An 18,147-nucleotide genomic window follows, 5' to 3' on the forward strand; every position below is an offset into this window, starting at 1 on the left:
GGAGAGGGGGTGGCTAGGGCGCCGGCCATGGGCACCCTTTGGTGGTGCAGCCAAGAGTGGTCTGCCCCCTCCCTCTCCTCCTCATTATATAGGTGGAAATCCCCAAGAGTTGTAGTCCAAGTCTTCGAATAAGACCCCAACAACAAAACCTTCCATAGGTGGGAAACCTACTCAAGGGGGGGGTCCTACTCAAGATGGGACTCCCACCTTTCCTTGAGGTGGGGTGTCCGGCCACCTTAGGTGGAGCCCACCTGGGACTCCTCCCCTTAGGGTTGGCTGGCCTAGCTAGTGGAGTCCCTCCGGGACTTCGCCTTCCATAGTGATTTCTTCCGGACTTTTCTAGAACCTTCTAGAACCTTCCATAAATGGACCGGATCATTTTCAAACTTATAAAATGACTTCCTATATATGAATCTTATTCTCCGGACCATTCCGGAACTCCTCGTGATGTCCTGGATCCCATCCGAGACTCCGAACAAAACTTCGAACTCCATTCCATATTCCATATCTACTTAAACGACATCAAATCTTAAGTGTGTCACCCTACGGTTCGCGAACTATGCAGACATGGTTGAGACCTCTCTCTGACCAATAACCAATAGCGGGATCTGGAGATCCATAATGGCTCCCACATATTCAATGATGACTTAGTGATCGATTGAACCATTCACATACGATACCGATTCCCTTTGTCACGCGATATTTTACTTGGCCGAGGTTTGATCATCGGTATCTCTATACCTCGTTCAACCTCGTCTCCTGACAAGTACTCTATACTCGTACCGTGATATGTCATCTCTTATGAACCATTCATATGCTTGCAAGCTAATTAGACGACATTCCACCGAGAGGGCCCAGAGTATATCTATCCGTCATCGGGATGGACAAATCCCACTGTTGATCCATATGCCTCAACTCATATTTTACGAATACCTAATCCCATCTTTATAACCACCCATTTACACAGTGGCGTTTGATGTAATCAAAGTACCCTTCCGGCATAAGTGATTTATATGATCTCATGGTCGAAAGGACTAGATAACTATGTATCGAAAGCTTATAGCAAATATAACTTAATGACGTGATCTTATGCTACGCTTAATTGGGTGTGTTCATTACATCATTCACATAATGACATAACCTTGTTATTAATAACATCCAATGTTCATGATCATGAAACTATGATCATCTATTAATCAACAAGCTAGTTATACAAGAGGCTTACTAGGGACTCCTTGTTGTTCACATAACACACATGTATCAATGTTTCGGTTAATACAATTATAGCATGGTATGTAAACATTATCATAAACTCAAAGATATATTATAATAACCATTTTATTATTGCCTCTTGGGCATATCTCTCCAACATAAAATTAGACTTTTGCAAAACTTGAGGGACCAAAAGTGCACTTAAAGTTTTTAATATGGTTGAAATGCATTTCAAACAAAGGGTGCATATCACCCGGGAGCCAAAACCCCACGTACGCATCATTTCCCTTTCTGTTTGATTGGTCTGTACTGTACCCTCCGTTCCGGTTCCGGTTTATTAGTCTCGTGTCTTAGTTGTTAGTTTGACTTATATAATACTCCCACTGTTTTTAGATATAGGATGTATATTTTTTAGCACGGAAATTAAGAAACACACATTAAGTGTAAGTTACATGAGTTTCTAATATATGAATTATGTAACACAAAATTGCACCAGTAGAAAATATATCTAAAATTTCTAATGATATATTTTTATAATATATAACTAATATTAAGTTGGTTAAATAGATGACTTAGGAACACACGTAAGACTAATAAACTGGGGCGGAGGTCACATTTGATCTTATTTTAACAGATACACGTTTGATCTTTTCCAAACCAGAATATCAAGTTTATTCATGGAAACAAAATATAGTAATATTTATGTGAATGGACCCTGTCTGCTATATTTTCCGATGTATGGGTCTAAATATTTGAAAATTTATCTGCTGTTATGGCTAAGTATTTTTTAGAAAAATCCATCTTACATTCAGAGAATCGGGGCAACTGAACCCACGAGCCCACGGTGCATAAACGACAAGGCGATCACAAACAAGGATATGTGACAAATTCTTTGGGGAATCCACATTACAACTAGTCATTGTCGCACCACCAACGTAGCCCTTACCGATGATGGGAAGCATTGAGGAATTCAGCAACCGAAGTACAGTACCTGCAAAGAGCAGTAGAGAACCAAACCTCGTTGAATCACCACAATAGTAGACAGTCACGTAAGATCTAGGTAAACTGACCGTGCCAATATTGCCATGCTAAACTGATAATCTTGCTCACAAAGTCCAGAAATGATGTTGTCGCCGACGATGATCATGGATCTACGGTAACGATGACTATGGATCCACACCAACACACAATAAAATGAATTAACCAACAACTCCAGATGAAGTGCCAACACGGTGAGATTGGAGCCAAATGGCTTTTTAGTCAAGATAGAACATAACCGTTCGAGTTATGCGGTCGCGACACCACAAGCTAACTAACAAGGTCTTACTCCACACCAGACATGATGGGGATATGGTCTAAGGGGGTGTGTCGCCAGTCCCACTCGCCATGGAGGTGAAGGCCCAAGAAGACTGCCAGTCGCCCAAGCGACTGGGTGACTGGGCCCTGTAGCGACTGGGTGACTGGGCCCTATGGCGATTGGGCCGTAATCCCCGGATGAGGATCAGTGCGACTGGAGAAGGAGATTACTTGCAAGAAGGGTGGCGAATCCCGGATTAATAGAAGCCGATATGATTTGGAGTTATCTTCATGTAACCCTAGATCGGTGGCTGCCTATATAAACCCCCGAGCTAAACCCTAGAGGATAGATCATCCGAGCTAAACCGAAACCGAAGTGGTGATGTAAAATACATCATCTACTGGAGCACATTTCAAGCAAAGATGATGTATTTATATCATATGGATTCTAAAAAAGTAATCAGGTGATGTAAAAACTGAAAAAAGAGAAATAGAAAGGTGATGTATAATTGCTCATATCACATGATCTGTTGCAAATTCTCTTGTAGTATCTATTTTACGTTATCTGGCTGGCGTTTCGGGCAATTTTTTTTCCACCGAGTCATGATCCCATACGTTGAAGGAAAAGCGCTACACTGAAATACGCTTTCGAAGTCAGGATACGTAGGCCCCGTGCACTCCGGTGCTCCGATCCACCGGCCAGCCGCTCCGGCCTCCGACCCCGCCGTGCCGCCATGCCCTTGAGCAATGGGGCCCGGCTTCAGCTCGTCAGCAGCACACGCTTGGGCCGAGCGGCTCTCCCGGGACGCCGCTGCGGGCTTCCGGCGCCCTCGAGCGAACCCCGGGGCGTGAGGGCTCCGTGAGGAGCGGCGCGGAGGTCGGCGGTAAATGACCGTGCTGATAAGTGTCGACCATTTCGCCGCGACGCCGCCGAATCTGCTCGCCACCGGCCCGCGATTGGATCGGCGGAGCGCATATCGAGCTGCCCACTAGAAGAGGAGTTGCTCAATCCCAACGCAACACAGGTAAACTTTTGATTCAGTCGTGACACCAGTGAAATTCGTAATATGTTGCATAGCTGAATGTCTGAATATACATCTCAGTGTATAAGAACATCTTCAGAGTTCAGAATGGGAGCATTTTCTATGGCCACAACAGACAAATTTAGTGGTGAAAATAAGAGCAATTATACCATACACACAATAGATGTGCTGCGATTTCTCTGCCACACCAAGTCGAATCCTAGGAATATTACAACAGGCCGGGTGGGTAAGACTAGTGTTGCATACCAGAAACAAAAGTAATTATCCATTAACACAAATTTATAAGCATCATCTTGCAAGATCGTCTACCAGTTCCGACATGTCAATGGTCCCGTGTGTTGTCTCGTCGAAAGGGACAACAATGGACGATGATCCTCTGTAGTTTTCTGCATAGCCGTTGTCCTCATTTTTAGAAAGAAGGCTCTCGTCTGGACGGCTGTTTTCATGAGCACTAGTTGCGTCGAATTGGAGTCTCGTATCATATGCAGCCTCTCTGCAACTTCCTTCATCGTTGGCCTGTCATCCCCCCTTGGTCTAAGGCAGTGCACTGCGAGTTCGGCCATCTTCTCGAGCACCGCCGTACCTGCATCTTCAATGATTTCGGGGTCCAGCATAGTCCGGTAATTCTTCTGGTGAAACTTCAAGGGAAAACTGTAAGACAATGATTGCTTTTCATTGAAGTTGTCCGTATATATAGCCCTCTTTCTCGTCATTAGCTCCAGAAGAACCACCCCGAAGCTGTATACGTCACTTTTATCAGTGAGACAATGGCTGATGAAGCTTTCGGGGTCAAGGTAGCCAAGTGTACCATGTACAAACATGATGAACTCACTTTCATCCATGGACTTCAGTGTTGATGCCCCGAAATCTGCAACCTTTGCATTCAGCTGATCATCCAACAGAATGTTGGCGGATTTCACATCCCCATGAAGGATCGTGCGGGCTGTCGATGAATGCAAGTAAGCTAGAGCTTCTGCTGATTGTGTAGCGATCCTCAAGCGAAGACCCAATGGGATTGGTGATCTTCTACGATCGGCATTGTGAATGAATTCAGATAATGTACCACGGGAGACAAACTCGTAGACCAGCATCGGGACATCTACATCCAGACAACAGCCTATCAACCTCACAATGTTTCGGTGGTTGATTTGTGACAAGATTATTATCTCATTAACAAATTCTTCCCTGCAATCATTGTTGATTACCTTGGACTTCTTTATGGCTACCTCTTTTTGATCATCCAAAGTTCCTTTGTAGACCATCCCTTGACCACCACATCCAATAACTCTATCTTCATTGTAGTTGTCAGTGGCTCTCTTTATCTCTTTCTCTGTAAGTATGCGAATTGTGTCGACTTGCCTTGATCTCATCTCATCATATAATTGGAGACCCCCATTTTGTTTGAAATACTCATCTTTCTCCTTCATGTGCCTTTTTCTTTGAAATTGCATGAGCAACAAGCATGCTAAGGCCATGACCACAGTTCCAGAAACACGGGTCCTGCAAAAATAAGTTTTATTTAAAGCTGCTGCTAGTAACTTCTGTTACAAATTTGGACTTTACAGCTTTCTTTCGGTTCCAAGTACTGTTCAGTGTTAATATTTTTGTTACTTCCACAATTTTTTTGTTACTATTAGATGAGTTTCTGTTATTATAATACAAGTATGGAACATATCTCAATTATTTAGAATCATGCTTACCAATAACCAAATTTTCAGCCGAAAAATGCAGAGATGGACATTCAGAATTTGTATCAGCGAGTATTTTTCCTCCTTTGCATTTGCATAAGTAGCTTCCCAGTGTGTTCTGGCAGACTCCTTTTCTGCATGGATACATATCTTCATACTTGGGGTCCTGCTTACGCAATGCACACTCATCTGTGTCTGAAGACATTAATGAAAACACTTAGAAGCATCAAACTAAACATGATATGTACACATGAATTTCATTATTATATATCATATATTTGTCGGCTGAAGAAAGGTTCAACAAGGAACAAAGTTAAGTAGGGAGTTCACTTCGCACAGCTGGGGAGAACCATTGGGTACCATGCCTTTTTTTTCTCCCCATATGTTTGGGAAGCCCCCATTTGCACAGATGGGGCAAACGGTTGGAGATGCCCTAACGCTACAATTTTTCTGTTCATAACTTCTTCTAAATAAATATGGCATCACTTATTAACTATTCACATCGGTAAATTAACTTGTACTTGTTCAAAACTTGTGGTTGCACAACAGGGCAAAAGTTTTAGGATTTCTGTTGGCATTGGTACACAAGATGAAATTCGAAAACCACCTGTTGGTGAGTCTTCATAGAAATTTTCAGAAAGTGTATCTGGTTGAGATAACACTAGGATATGGTTTAGAGTTCTATCGGTTTTCTAAGCATTATTCACGAAAATCTGCACAAGTTAAATTTGAGTAATTAATTTACCTTGACAGCCATTGAAAAGATAAGGATTGCCGTCATATCCTTTGGAGCACTGGCATAAGTATCCTGGACCATTGTTCGCGGACACGCAATGGCTGTTTATACTGACGCAGGCGTAGTCATTAGGTGTGTCTTTCCCCTTTTCTGGGCATGAGCCATTCCTTATGGCCCAGTCAACGATGGCGGGAGCGCCATTATCGGCTCGACCATCGATGAACCCAAGTGTGCCAACAAGGTCCTTCTGGCTGAAGTTGTACCACCCAACCTCAGCCACAATGGCATAGAAGCACGGGTTGAAGTGCCATACCTTGCTCTGTTTCATCTCAAACACGACCTCCAAGGAGGTGAGGTTACTGGGGAGGGCAGACTCACAGCAGCCCATCCCAGCACATGGTGCGCCTTCAGACGTGTTGTTGATGCCCTCGCAGTAGGAGTAGCAGCCAGCCACATACTGGCTGGCGGTGTCTTTGTAGCCGCTGATGAGGCCCAGGGTGTTGCAACCGATGACTGTGAAGCGGTTGCGCGATGGTGACGGTAGGAAGGGCGTGAACTCCAGCCCGTACCCTTGGGTGTCCTTGGTGAATGTGGCGTTGGACTTGAAGCAGATGTAGTTGATGGGGGTGAGCACGCGCATCTCGCCGTGCTCCAGTGAGATGTCGGTGATCTCAACTAGTGCTCCTGGGTCCCCAACCTTTGGCCTTGGTGGATTGATCGTGTCGTCGCAGGTGAGGTTGAAGTAGCTGTTCAGTCTGCTCGCGGCACAGTGCATGCCAATGCCGAAGGGGTATGGGATGGGTACGTCGCCGCACTTGTCGGGGCATCCTGGCAATGAAATGGAGCGTCCTGAAGAGGCTCCGTCAGGTGTTGCTACTGCTGGGAGGAAGATGGTTGCTATGAAGATTAGCATGAATGTTGATTCTCCTGGCATGGCTGGATTCCAGTTTCTCATGTTACATGTACGCAAACAGCACATTAGCTGGATCGGATTAAATTGCTGTGATGTATGTTTGCCTCCATATATAACTAAACCCAAATGCATGTTGCGATACAGTACTGATGAGATATAGTTATACTACACGGGGTAGGTTTTCCATGGGTGCTAGTTAACTGCCACAAGTGATATCACTATACCAGAGTACGTTAACACATATGGAGATTTTGACCTTGATTAGATGTCTGCATTAGTATAATTATTTCATGTACCTGCTCCCTTAAACTTTAATTGAACATCACTATGGATGCTTACTGCTGGAGGAAGAATGTTGCCTCTTGGTTTCGTCAGTGACTTGTTGACGGTATTATACTTCTTCCATTATTGCCTCATTTTATTTTTCTATTGTCCTCAGTGTACGAGTTGATCCAGTAATCCCGTGTTGATGGTACCAAGCAGGATCAGGAATCATCACAGATTGGCTGGTTGAGTATACACATTTTTTGAAATCAACAAGGTCAGAATACTCCATAGGTTGCAATCTCAGAGGGTTGAAATTATTAAAAGAATACACCATTAAAAGAATACACCATGTAGGAGGTCTAATTGGACCTGTTTACCACTGGGTTCGACAAAATGAACGCTGTCTGACCTAGTCCAACTAAATATGCAAATTGGCCATCACATTTATGCGCCAATAAGACAACAATGATGTTTACTCTAGAAACTTCCATATATGTTGATATGGACAAAGATTTGCAAAATAAAACAAGTGAATAGAATCAGTCGGCTATAGCCGAAGAGCGTATGCATTTCTCTATCTAAACATTATTACAGATGTTGGCTGACGATTCGGACTTAAGTTAATCTGATCGTTCAGAAAGACACTTGGAGCACAACAAGGGTGCTCATGCTGCTTAATTGTGCTGCACGGATCCATTGGCTCGTTCCTTGCTGGATTACTTACACGCTATAAATAAAAAGATAATTATGTGGTTGTCTAGTGCTTAATCAGCAGTGTATTGATTCTGATCATTGTCATTTCGGATAACTAGGGTGTCATTCATACAGTACAAGGATGAGTTTCAAGCATCACCATCTTCGATGAATTTTCTTATGAAGCTTGTGAATTTGTCAAGGTAACTTTTGAATATAGTTCCCATGAAGCTAATAGGGTAGCTAACACAATTGATGAGCGAGTGAGAATCAATCCACCTTTTGTCTGGCTGGATGATCCGCTCGATGTTTATTAAACCTCTGTTGGTGAATGGCATATTGATTATTTGATGTTCAATAAAAAGCCGTCTAATGTTCTTTTGACTGATAGAAGTTCGTTGCGAGCTTTCCAAATTTCTCAAATTGTTTTTTTATTTTTTATTTGTTTTGCAATGAAAAGACCCTGGTTAGTTTTTCTGAGAACAAATTGAGTTATAGTGGCAGGGTAGATTTTAGAGGCAAAGAACCAAACTGTTATGGTCAAACAAAAAATGGAAGAAGATATGATCATCGGATTCTGGAAGGCATATCTAAAACAACCCTCTTACAGGCTTAGAAAATCTAGAAGCTCGGTGACAGGAAGATAAAGCGTTAAACAACAATAACAATACGTTTTTGAAATCAGGATATGGTTTACGGGAATATTAGCCATGGGTTCTCCGCTCAGTATCTTCACTGCTGCTTCATCGAGAAAGAGACCCTCACCCAAGTCACTGACAGGGCTTCCAGCGGCGACCATCGCCAAGAGGGAGGGCTCTGTGCGGCATGGCGTCCTGTGGGCTGTGGCGAACGAAGTGCTGGTGAACTGAATCTGGATCGGATCGTCGCTGATGGCGGCAGGTCTATTTGGGGACAGCTGCTCACCGGCCCACGATTGGATCGGCGGAGGAGTGGATATACCGAGCTGCATGACGAAGGGACACTCAAGCCCGACCCAGAACAGGTAAATTTCGATTCGTTTGTTGAACCATTAAAATGCCTGTTGTGCCGTGGGTAACTGAATATATCTTCAGAGTTCAGAATGTGAAACAATTCCCATGGCCACAAAGAGCAATTGGCCAAATCAAGGCTTGCATGGGCGGAGCCAGCATTTGTAATTTGGGTGTACAGAACGTCAGTCGGAACAGGCCGCAGCTTTGCCTCGCTCGCCACTCGGAACAGCGGCGCTCTCCCTTCTCCAGTCTCCACGCCCAGACGACTATGCGATGGCGCCGCACGCTGCCGCGCCGCCCGCCAGCACCATTCCTCAGTGGCTGAGTCAGCCAGTCGCAGATCGCCTCCCGTCTGCCGTCCGCCATCGCGCCTCGCACGGCTGCGATCTCTCGAACTGTCGAAGAACAGCTTCTTGGAGTGCTTTGTACTGTTCGCTGTTTCTTTTAATGCCAGTGTCTTATTCGTAAAAATAATAAAAAAAAAACAGCGGCGCGCGCGACCTAGCCTAGCTGCGTGTGTTGAGCTCTGTCGTTGACTCAGTTGTGCTGAGCAGACCAATTGGGGAATTCCCTTTTTTTTAGCTATTAATTGAAGCGGTGGAGCCTTAGAGGGTGAGCACGCGAATGGGCTTTCTAGGCATTGCATTGTTGGGCCCAATGTTCAATCGTTCGGGACTGAAAGAAAGGCCAAGTTTTTTAATCATCTCAAATTCTCAGCTATGAACGTAACAAATTTAACAGCTACAAGTATATACATACATACTGAGATTTTTTTGGCAAAAATAATGGGTGTATGTACACATGTAGCTCCACCCATGGGCGGAGCCAGGAATCATAACTTGGGTGTACAGAGCATCCAAAAAAAATCTAACCTAACAATACCTTATATCACCATCATAACACGGTCCAGCCTCCCAGGTGGTTCACAAAAGACAATACGTTACAATAACTTAGACACATTACAAAATAAGAAGAAAGTAAACTACAGTATTCTACGTGACTTCATTGCTCGAAATCGGGAAATGATGGCTTCGTCCTTCACTTGGTCAAAGAATTCCGGCTCAAGATATGTGACCAAACAGTCATTCAAGTACTGTTCTCCCATCCTATTTCTCAGCTAATTCTTCACATATTTCATTGAAGAAAAAACTCTCTCAACACTTGCAGTCGCAACGGGAAAAATCAAAACCAATTTGAGAAGTTGTATACAAGTGGAAAAGTCAAGTCTTTCTTTGTTTCAACAAGCATAACAGAAAGCCGGGCCAGATTTTTCACTTCCCTAAACCTTTGATCTCGACGCATGTCACTAACAAAGATGGTGAGTTGAAAGGAAAGACGCACCACATCTGCCTCTGAGAATTCCAGGATAATATCGAGCAAGCTTGACCAAGTTGTCTTGATTATAGGAGGCAAATGAATTTGTTGGCTTGAATGATGCCATGCAAAGAAGTAAATATGTGTTTACCTCATCAAACCTGTCATTAAGCTCTTGACGTTGTCTGTCAATGAGACTCAAGAACATATCAACATGGAAGCGGTGGAGATTCTTTGCTTTCTTGAAGAACTTTGGGGATCTTTGAACCGGCTTGTAGAAACCATCCATATCAGGAACTTGGATCTTGTGCTTCAAGCAAAAAGAAGTCACATCTTGAAGGAAAGCTTTCCATCAGTTATCTTCCCGCAAGTTCTGCAACTCTTCTTTTGTGATAGAAAGGAGGTCAATGGCATTCACAATGTCTTGATCTCTTCTTTGCAAAGCATTGCACAAGGCATCAGAGTACCCAAATATTTCTTGCAACAGATGTAACATGAAAACAAACTCAAAACTCTCAAATGATGTCAACATAGTTTGAGCACCTATTGCCTCGGCAGTTCTATACTCTTCTCCAATTTTGTTCAACACTTTCCTAATTGAGGGATACAAGGAGATGACATGAACAATAGTTTCGAAGTGAGATCCCCAACTAGTGCCAGCCGGCCTTGCCAAACCCATCTCTTGATTCATACCTTTTCCGGTTTCAATTTCTCCCAACTCCAATAATTTAATTATCTCCTCGGCTTGAGCTAGTCGAAGCAACCGTATCTTTTTGCATGACATCCCAGGAACATTTAGCAAATATGCAAGTTGGTTAAAGAACCCAACACAGCCACCACTTTGTTTAGAAACACCAACGAGAGTTAGTTGAAGTTGGTGAGCAAAGCAATGTACATAATAGGCGGAAGGGGACTCATCCATTATCAATTTTTTCAGACCATTGGCGTGACCCTTCATGTTACTGGCTCCATCATACCCCTGACCACGGACCATAGAAAAGCTCAATCCATGATTTATAAGCAAAGACCCAATATAACGACCCATCTTATCTTTACTTGTGGAAGCAATACACTCTACAACTGAAGCATTAGGTCTCATGAACAAATCATATTTCTCCTAAGCTTCACAGTGATAACTATCAATGTCACCAACATGTTTCTGAAATCTATATATTTGATTCTAATTTCTGAATCCACTACGCACAAAGCTATCTCCACCAGCACAATAAAATTTATCTTAAAAGAGATAGCAAACAAAACAAAATGCTGCATCCTTTTCCACACTATACTGAAGCCAAGGATATGCTCCATACCAACCAACTATGAAGCGACGCGTACCTCCCTGGCGGCGGCGGCAGCAAGACGTGGCGAGCGGTGGCGGCGGCGGCGTGAGGAGAGACGGGCTGGCGGCGGCGTGAGGAGAGACGGGATAAGGAGAAAACGCTCAGATACGACCTGGGAACTTTTCCAGAGACTCGGTTACAGTTTTTTTTACCTCACTAATTAGGAAAGGTAGAATTGTCTATCATACCCTTATCAAATCAACGGTGAGATATTCTATACTGCAACCTGCAATACAGGGTACCGTAAAAACGCTCACTGAACCTAAGAGCATCTCCACTCGCCCTCCCAATAGCCCCCCTCCCCCCCCCCCCCCCCAATACGAAAATAGGGGCGCCGGCGCCAAAATACTCCCCTAGCGGTGCGCCCCATAATTGTTTTCGCGCGGCACCCCCGATCCGACGGGAGGCCATCGGGGGCGCCGGATGGCGCTAAATCAAGCGCGGGCCAGCTCTGTCGGTGAGATAGGGCTAGTTTCCCCCAAAAGCATTAACTTTCCTGCCAACCTTGACACCATACCACCCCGTTCCCCTTCTCTCTCGGCCATTTCCCGCCATTTCGCCCGCGCCCGCCCCGGTAGCCATCGCCTCGCTCCGCCGCGCTAGCCATCACCTCGCTCCGCTGTCCAGCCATGAAGACGAGGCAATACGTCGCTCCGATTCCCGCGTTGCCGGCCGGCCTGCGTGCCCCCTTTTTTTTTTGGTTCGCTAGACATTTCAATGCCGCGATTTGCGACGATGTGTTCGTCGAGAGTTCCATTTGCGATGATGTGTTTCGTCGAGAACAATGATCCTTTGGACGTGAAATCTGATCGGCCTATATTTTTAAGTTTCGAATTTGGGGGCGGCCGTTTAGGGGGTGCGGCTGGGCACCGGTGCCCCCCTATTTAGGGTTTACGCGCCGGCACCCCCCATACGGTCAGGCGCCGGACGCCGTATGGGGGGGACGAGTGGAGATGCTCTAAGCGTGCCAACATGGTCCTTCTGGCTGAAGTTGTACCACCCAACCTCTGCCAGTATGGCATAGAAGCACGGGTTGAAGCACCATACCTTGCTCTAGTTCATCTCAAACACGACCTCCAATGAGGTGAGGTTTATTGGGGAGGGCAGACTCACAGCAGCCCATCTCAGCACATGGCGCGCCTTCAGACGTGTTGTTGATGCCCTCACAAAGTCACAATATGAGTAGCAGCCAGCCACGTAATGGTTTGCGGTGTCTTTCTAGCCACTGATAACTGATAAGCCCCAGGGTGTTGCATCCAATGACTGTCAAGCGGTTGCGCGTGGGTGATGGTAGGAACTCCAGCTCATACCCTCCGGTGAACTTGGTGAATGTGGTATTGGACTTGAAGCAGATATAAGTTGACAGGGCTGTGCACGCGCATCTCGCCGTGCTCCGGTGAGATGTCGGTGATCTCAACTACTGCTCCAGAATCCCCAACCTTTGGCCGTGGTGGATCGATCGCGTTGTCGCAGGTGAGGTTAAAGTAGCTGTTCAGTCTGGTCGCGGCACAGTGCATGCCAATGCAGAAGGGGGGTATGGGTTGGATATGCCACCACACTTGTCGGTGCATCCTGGCAATGAAATGGAGCGTCCAGAAGAGGCTCCGGCAGCTGTTGCCACTGCTGGGATGATGATGATTGCTATGGAGATTAGAATGAATGTTGATTCTCCTGGCATGGCCGGATGCCAATTTCTCATGTTACATGTATGCAACCAACACATTAGCTGGACCGGGTTAAATAGAGGTGAAGTAATTTGTCTCTGTATATAACTAAATGCATGTTCTGATATAATACTGATGAGATATAGTTTTCCATGGGTGCTAGTTAACTGGCACAAGTGATATCGCTATACCACAGTACGTTAACATGCTCAGATACTTTGACTTCGATTGGATGTCTGCCTTAGTCTAATACGTGCCATCTGACCCGACCCAGCTTTTACAAATCAATATTACATTTATTTGCAAAAAATATTTGGCTGAGGATCAGATTTGCAGCATAAAACAAGCGTATGGAATCAGTCGGCTTGCGAAGAGAGATTGAAATGTTCTATCTAAACAGATTAAAAAAAGACAAATACAAACTCTGGCAGACGAAGCTGCACAACTAGCATTTGACTTGACACGCTAGAGAAATCGCCACACATGCCATTATTTTTTCGATAAGAAACATATGGCACTATAGGTATACAGCATGTATATGATATGTGTATAGTTTTCTTCTGAGTATCCGGACCTTGTTTTGGCCATTTGTTCGCTCTGGCCATGGAAATGTTCCCATTCTGAACTCTGAAGATTTATATTCAGTTATGCGGAACAGAATCAAAATTTTCCTGTGCTTGGTGGGGAATGAAGTGGCTCCCTACGTGCGGCTCGATCCAATAGGCCGGCGACCAGATGCCACTGAACAGTCGCAGCCCACAGGGACAGTGTTCTTCCGGATGAGCCACTCCGCTTTTGTGGCTACCGGCGCGTCCGCTCACTGAAGCCTCCCACCATAGAGAACGAGCAATAGCTCGATGGTTGGTGTTGGCAGTGGCCATCCAACCCATCCCAGGTTCGAGTCCCGTTGTGGCCGAATTTCTTGGGATGTCTCACCGGGGTTCTGGGTCCCAAATAAAATCCCCTCCACACATATGTGCCACAACTACTAGCTCCTAGGGACACCCAAATTATGTGTGCTGTGTGTATAGTTCTAGAGTCTAACTTGTGCACTAGTGGTGTGCGTGTGTGTGGTGTGAGTGTGGTGTTGAGTTAGTGCATAAGTTCAGATGCTACAGCTGTAACACAGATCGAGGGGTCTCAAAAAAAAAAAAAAAAAAAAAAAAAAAAAAAGCCTCCCACCATAGGATCATTGCTCTGTAAACCGATGAACTTATTGCAAAGTAGGTTGAGTTGATTAGTATCATATATCCCAAACATAAGAGTTAACTGTACATACAAACATCATCTTGCAAGATCTTCAACCAGTTCAGACATATCAATGGTCCCTTGTGTTGTCTCGTCAAATGTGATATCGACCAAAGATGATCCTTCATACTTATGTGCACATCTGTTGTTTTCATGAGCATTGGTTCTGTGCAACTGGAGCTTCCTCATCACCTCTAGGCTCTCTGCAACTTCCTTCATCGTTGGCCTGGCTTCTCCTTTTGGGCTAAGGCAGTGCACCACGAGTTCGGCCATGTTCTTGAGCACCCTCGTATCAGCTTCGTCTGATATTTCGAAGTCCAGAATAGCATGGTGCGTCTTCTGGTGAAACATCAAAGGAAAACTATAAGACAATGACTCCATTTCGTTGAAGTCGTCGATGTATATTGCCCTTTTTCGTGTCATCAGCTCCAGAAGAACCACCCCGAAGCTGTATACATCACTTCTGTCTGTAAGACGATGGCTGATGAAGCTCTCGGGGTCAAGGTAACCAAGTGTTCCATGGACAAACCTGATGAACTCACTTTCATCCATGGACTTCAGTGCCGACGCTCCGAAATCGGCAACCTTTGCGTTCAACTGCTCATCCAAGAGAATGTTGGCGGACTTGACATCCCCATGTAGGATTGTGCGAGATGCTGATGAATGTAAGTAAGCCAGAGCCTCTGCTGACTGTGTGGCGATCTTCAGGCGAAGATCCAAGGGGATTGATGATCTATGACCAGGATCGTGAAGGAACTCGGATAAAGTGCCACTGGGGACAAACTCGTAGACCAACATTGGGACATCTACATCCAGACAACAGCCTAGTAACCTTACAATGTTTCGGTGATTGATTTGTGACAAGACTATTATCTCATTGACAAATTCCTCCCTCCAATCATCATTGATTGCTTTGGATTTCTTTATAGCTACCTCTTTCTGATCATCCAAAGTTCCTCTGTAGACCATCCCATGGCCACCATGTCCAATAACTCGGTCTTCACTGTAGTTATCAGTGGCTCTCTTTATATCTTGTTCTGTAAGTATACGAATTGTGTCAACTTGCCTTGACCTCATCTCGTCATATAACCTGAGACCTCCATTTTGTTTGAAATACTTATCTTTGTCCTTCTTGTACCTTTTCCTCTGTAATTGCATGAGCAACAAGCATGCTAAACCCATGACTAATGTTGCAGAAACACTGAGGCCTGCAAAATAATGTATTTGAGAAACTAATGGTAGTAAAATTTATATAACAAATTTTGACTTCACTACTTTTTGTTTGGTTTGAACTTGTGAGTAGTGTTCCGAGTTTAAAAAAATTAACCATTACATGAGTGTTTATTTCATCTTAATGTAGATGAGAAGTAGGAAAGAGAGGTCAACTGATCTTTAAATAAATGATACTTACCAATGACCATTTTGTCAGCTGGAAAAGATAGAGACCGGCATCCATAGTTTGTACCATCAGATCGGGTTCCTCTCTTACATTTGCATAAGTAGCTTCCCAGCGTGTTGTAACAGACCCCTTTTCTGCATGGATACATATCTCCATACTTGGGGTCCTGCTTACGCAATGTGCACTCATCTATGTCTGAAGACAATAATGGATACATTCACTCAGAAGACTGAAGCAAAACATAACTCACTATGTTGCTTTCATTTACATGTTGGCCAAAGAAAGATTCCACAAGTAATAAGCCAACTAGTCAATTCATTATGTAATGCTGCAACTTTACTGTTTATAACTTGTTCTAAATTCATACCAAAAGAAGACCATAATTTTCTTACAAGTACAAGTTAAATTTCAGTAAATAACTAACCTTGGCAGCCATTCAGAAGATAAGGATTTCCCTCATATCCTTTGGAGCACTGGCATAAGTACCCTAGGCCATTGTGTGCGGGCATGCAGTAGCTGTTTGTACTGATGCAAGCATAGTCATTAGGTGTGTCCTTCCCCTTCGATGGGCATGAGCCATTCCTAATGGCCCAATCAGCAACAACAGGAGCACCCCTCTTGGCTCGATCATCAATAAACCCAAGGGTACCAACGAGGTCCTGCTTCCTGAAACTGTACCACCCAGCCTCGGCCATCATGGAGTAGAAGCACGGGTTAAAGCCCCATACCTTGCTCTCGTTCATCTGAAACAAAACCCCCCAGGAGGTGAGGTTTGCAGGGATGGCAGCTTCACAGCAGCCCAACCCAGCACATGGTGCACCGTCAGACGTGTTGTTGACGCCCTCGCAGTAGGAGTAGCATCCAGCCACGTATTGGCTTGCCGTGTCTTTGTAGCCGCTGATGAGCCCTAGTGTGTTGCATCCGATGACCGTGAAGCGGTTGCGCGACGGGGAGGGGAGGAAGGGTGTTGTCTGCAGCTCGTACGCTCCGATGAACTTGGTGAACCTTGTGCTGGACGTGAAGCAGATGTGGTTGACAGGGCTGAGCACGCGCATCTCACCATGCTCCAGTGAGATGTCAGCGACCTCAAATCGATCCCCAACCCCAACCATTAGCCGCGGTGGATCAGTCGTGCCATTGCAGGTGAGGTTGAAGTAGCTGCTCAGGCTGGTTGCGGCGCAGTGCGCCCCAATACCAAAGGGGTATGGGATGCGCACATCGCCGCACTTGTCGGGGCAGCCTGGCAACGACATGGAGCCTCCAGCAGCTGTTGCCACTGCTGAAAAGAAGATGCATACTATGAAGATTAGCAGGGCTACTGATGCTTCTGCCATTTTTGGATGCCAATTACTCATGTTGCGTCTATGAAAACAGCTTAGTAGATGGAGTTAAATCGTTACGAAGTAGGTTTGTTTCCACAAGCAACTAGATACAAGTCGTGAGATTTCCAGAACTTCTAGCACGTGTAGAGACTTTGACTTTGATTGTTTGTTTGTGTTTGTCTTAGTCTTTAATTGAGATACAAGTAGTCAATGGTTTAACTCCCAGTATTGACCCTTTGCTTTCTTTGACTCGTTTTGTCTTCTCTTGTTTTCCCGTAAACAAAGTGATCTGGTTGGGAACACAGTGGCGCAGCCGCAGCCTTGCAGATTGGCCAGCTGGAGCCTACACTTCATTTGAAATTAACTAAGGGGAGAACGCGGTACCCTGTTGAAATTTCTCATTATTATTATTTTGCGAAAAAAGTTCGCCAATCTATTGATCATCATCCATAATAGTATGAAGAATCCAAAAAGTAATAAAAATTATAAATTGGTCTTTAGACCACCTGCTGACGGCTACAGCCACTAGGGCGAGCCGGAATCGCGTTGCCATCCTTGTTCTTCCATTACCGGAGCCGAGTAAAACTTGTCATAGTAGAGATTGTTATAGTAGACAAACGAGAAGTCGTCATGCTAAAACTTCAAATTATCAGTGCACCAGAATAGCAACCATGGCCAAAGATGAGATCGATAGGAAAGAGAAATTTATGGCATACACATGCACTCTTTCAACAGGAGCTTGGATTTATAATTTGGTGGTTGGAGCATATCTAAACAAATATATACATTCATGAGGATGAGGAGGAAAACCCAATCTAAATCAAACCGAACAAGTACGGGACAGGACAAGCGATTGTGAGAAAATCCATCTAGGGTTTCGTCCCTCTCGCCGGCGACGCTGTTGGTTCGCTCCGCCTCCGGTCGCCTTAGGGCCTTGGAGGCGTGGCGGATCGCGGCTTCTCGCCGGCGGGAAGGTTTCAGTTTTTCGTTCAGTTTTGTTTTCAGTTTCTTCGGGAT

General features: G+C 44.9%; 1 protein-coding gene, 1 long non-coding RNA gene and 3 pseudogenes across 3 annotated transcripts; 1 reads left to right on the forward strand and 4 right to left on the reverse strand.

The window, feature by feature from the left end:
* The first annotated feature begins 3,140 nt into the window (after positions 1-3,140).
* Positions 3,141-9,520, forward strand: LOC127291872 (uncharacterized). Of its 2 annotated transcripts, XR_007844797.1 has the most exons (4): positions 3,141-3,533; positions 7,968-8,051; positions 8,629-8,851; positions 8,922-9,520. It is a non-coding gene; the product is annotated as an uncharacterized lncRNA (long non-coding RNA). The 2 variants fall into 2 exon arrangements; XR_007844798.2 differs by lacking the exon at positions 7,968-8,051 and having other exon boundaries at positions 3,144-3,533.
* On the reverse strand, positions 3,568-6,909 carry LOC127291873 (wall-associated receptor kinase 5-like; annotated as a pseudogene).
* Positions 9,521-9,822: 302 nt separating the features above from the next.
* On the reverse strand, positions 9,823-10,833 carry LOC139838860 (uncharacterized; annotated as a pseudogene).
* Positions 10,834-12,388: 1,555 nt separating this feature from the next.
* LOC127346603 (wall-associated receptor kinase 5-like) lies at positions 12,389-13,175 on the reverse strand (annotated as a pseudogene).
* A 307-nt stretch (positions 13,176-13,482) lies between these two features.
* On the reverse strand, positions 13,483-17,200 carry LOC127291871 (wall-associated receptor kinase 2). The gene is made up of 4 exons (XM_051321191.2): positions 16,233-17,200; positions 15,821-16,003; positions 14,337-15,617; positions 13,483-13,988 (listed from the first exon to the last, which is right to left on the reverse strand). Exons 1-3 carry the CDS (start codon positions 17,161-17,163, stop codon positions 14,446-14,448), a joined length of 2,286 nt encoding a protein of 761 aa, XP_051177151.1. The 5' UTR covers positions 17,164-17,200; the 3' UTR covers positions 13,483-13,988; positions 14,337-14,445.
* Between the last annotated feature and the right edge of the window lie 947 nt (positions 17,201-18,147).

Source organism: Lolium perenne, chromosome 4 (assembly GCF_019359855.2).
Source record: "Lolium perenne isolate Kyuss_39 chromosome 4, Kyuss_2.0, whole genome shotgun sequence".
Taxonomy (NCBI): domain Eukaryota; kingdom Viridiplantae; phylum Streptophyta; class Magnoliopsida; order Poales; family Poaceae; genus Lolium; species Lolium perenne.

What these genes read in the sequence shown, in the direction of transcription:
- LOC127291871 (XM_051321191.2), bottom strand. Translation starts at nt 17,163, where the DNA reads ATGAGTAATTGGCATCCAAAAATGGCAGAAGCATCAGTAGCCCTGCTA. An exon ending in TCTTCTGAATGGCTGCCAAG is followed by an intron (nt 16,004 to 16,232) that starts GTTAGTTATTTA and finishes TATTGTCTTCAG; the next exon opens with ACATAGATGAGTGCACATTG. An exon ending in AGCTGACAAAATGGTCATTG is followed by an intron (nt 15,618 to 15,820) that starts GTAAGTATCATT and finishes ATTATTTTGCAG; the next exon opens with GCCTCAGTGTTTCTGCAACA.